At 39.2% G+C, this 2,574-nt stretch overlaps 1 protein-coding gene across 1 annotated transcript in view; it reads right to left on the bottom strand.

The window, feature by feature from the left end:
• The window catches only part of kcnh8 (potassium voltage-gated channel, subfamily H (eag-related), member 8), a gene marked incomplete in the record, with an annotated part of 79,007 nt that overhangs the window by 24,622 nt on the left and 51,811 nt on the right, over positions 1 to 2,574 (bottom strand). The window contains 1 exon segment of the mRNA XM_014011242.1: positions 886 to 1,085. Coding sequence (XP_013866696.1) covers positions 886 to 1,085 — 200 coding nt within the window.

Raw genomic sequence — 2,574 nt, 5'->3', positions numbered from 1 at the left:
GAAACCAAAAGAGAAAATTTTCCGGAAATAAATAAAGCTTTTTGGTTTTCATTCTAAAATGAATAAACTTTGTGTCCTCAGGGTTTGTATTTTGTTCATGTGTTCAGGAGCAGGCTGTCTATCCCTATCGTGAGTCAGATTTTTGCATGGATATGATCCTGTGTTTCTGATGTAAACACAGGTTTACTGATCCTAAGTTTACATCCTGTGTTTCTGATGTAAACTTAGGATCAGAGGAAGGTTTTTTTAAGCTCAACCTTCCTATTGTGTATTTCCAGCTGCTGAAAAGGGTAGTTTGAGCTGGTTGCTGCATGACATGTTCACCTGTTCGTCCATATTTGTTGTGTGTGTATTTTCTTGAATAGGTGTTCTTAAGTGCAATTTCGTTCTACATTGCATTCCTGATGTTATGTTTGAATGACAATAAAGAGAATTCTGATTCTGATATATTTGAACAGAAAACTGAAGGTCATCATCTTAGATGCACTGATTCTTGATTCAAACGAGCTCCACATTTAAGAGTGATAACAGCTCTTTCATAACATCTTATTTGACACTCATGAAGCTACAAGGTTAGGTCACAAATTCTTTTTAATATTTTCTTGGAATAGCCATTCAAAGAATCACAGACAGATATAATATGGTGAATAATAGAGTTTTTGTCATAAAACTGAAACTCCAGCAAAACCATGTTATACTGAAAGGGTGTACCTGGTTGTTTTTATAGTTTAACCCCTATACTGCTCATTATTTCAAAATAAAAACATGGGTACGGTTGAAATCTAAACATAGCTGTAACACTAGGAAATAGGATTCAGACTATGTGTTGATGTGTAACAAATACAAAAAAAGATTGTTCCTGTTTTTTAAAAAATATTTTTTCACCTCGTTACAGTCTATGCCGTTGTTGACCGACCAGGTTGTCTGAAAGTACTCGAGCATCCGCTGCTTGAGACTCTGCGGCAGGTGATGGACACGTATGAAGTCCTTCAGGTCTTTGGTCCTGGTGTGGTACTGAGACCAGCGGGAGTACATCCTCTGGATAATGGCTGTCACATTGCCAAAGACCAAAGCGTGCATCAGTGCTGTGGGTAAGAGAAGGGACAGGGAAAAAAATAAAGAAATGATGGAGAGTTAAACAAGAAATGGATGATGGATAAAATAAGAAGGGGAATGTGGGGAAAAAAGATCCAAACATGAAAATCATTTTATTTAATTTTTCAGCCTCGTGGGGGAGGCATAGATGATAGAATTAGCACTTATCTGCTCAACATTAAAGAAATCATCAAGCAGTCAGATTTTCAACTCATATTTTCATTCTGGAGTAATAGAACAGAACAAGGATGTTAAATTTGTATTTATATTCTACACTCCTGTTTGTCTTGACACTGTCTGGTCCAACAAGAACTTATTAGATTGGTATGACAAAACCTGCCCTCTCTATACCCACAAATATTCTCCTAATCTAATCTTGTACCACAGCTGTGACGCACAAATGGTCTCACACAAAAGTAATGGTTCTGGTTGAGCAGTATTCGTTTGTTTTTCTCATTTAGTAAAGTGACCAGAAAGAATCAAGGCTGGTTTATACTTCAACAAGACGTGATTATGTCATGAGTGTTTAAAGTCACGTAGAAGGCGTGAGTGAGAAATCATCAGTATCCCCTCCCACAGCACTCCCAAGCATTCATTAAGCTAAGCACATAAACAATAACAGTGATTGCAGAATAGATAGTTGTGTTTTTCACTTGATGTATCCAACATTGTAAGAGAGGCTTATGTTGTTAGATAAGGAGGAGAAAACTTGTTTTTTGTAATTCTGTTAAGAAGAAAGAAGACGTGAACATCGGTTGCACATTCCTTCTTGCTAACTTACCGACCGGCTTCTAAAGGAGGACCTTTTTCAGTAAAATGACAAGCAGGACGTGCTGCTCAGCATAAACAAACACACCCATGGAATTCTGTCCWATCACACACTGCAAACCGCAAAGGTCAGCAAGACAGAGGCTGTGTCAAAAATCAGGGGCCGAATTTGAATGCCGATTAGTGATGCACTGAAGGCTGTCCAAATTTGAAGGTTTCTCCAATTGTGGCCCACAAATGCATCCTCCGTTTTCTCCAATTTGAGGGACAGGTTCAATGTCTCCTTAACAGCTATCCTAAAACGCATTGGCCGACCTGGAGATTATTATGACCCCCGCACCATAAGCAGGAATCATATTGTTTTCGTACTGTTTATTATTCATGTTTTTTTTTCAGTGATGTTTGGTCAACCGTAGCACAAAAACGGCTACACTGATCAACATGAAATTTGGGAGGACTGTAGATGAGTCTGACCTACACTGCACCAGCCAACGGTTTTACGAAAGACCCCATATTTGAGGAGGGGGCTCCATCCAAAGAGGGGGTGTCTGGACATGCAAAAATGCTTATAACTCAGAAACTGTTCAACATAGGAGCTTCAGATTTCTTTTGTTGTTTAGCTCTGACTCACTAGTGGCTGAGTTATAACTCTATCCATCAGGCCCACCAATCAGTGCCCCCACCACCCTACCCCCGGACCCCCAATTTATC

The sequence above is a fragment of the Austrofundulus limnaeus genome, unplaced genomic scaffold (genome assembly GCF_001266775.1).
Source record: "Austrofundulus limnaeus strain Quisiro unplaced genomic scaffold, Austrofundulus_limnaeus-1.0 Scaffold78, whole genome shotgun sequence".
NCBI classification, from domain to species: Eukaryota; Metazoa; Chordata; class Actinopteri; order Cyprinodontiformes; family Rivulidae; genus Austrofundulus; species Austrofundulus limnaeus.
Note: the sequence above shows the minus strand (reverse complement) of the source record. Positions and strands in the feature narration are given on the sequence as shown.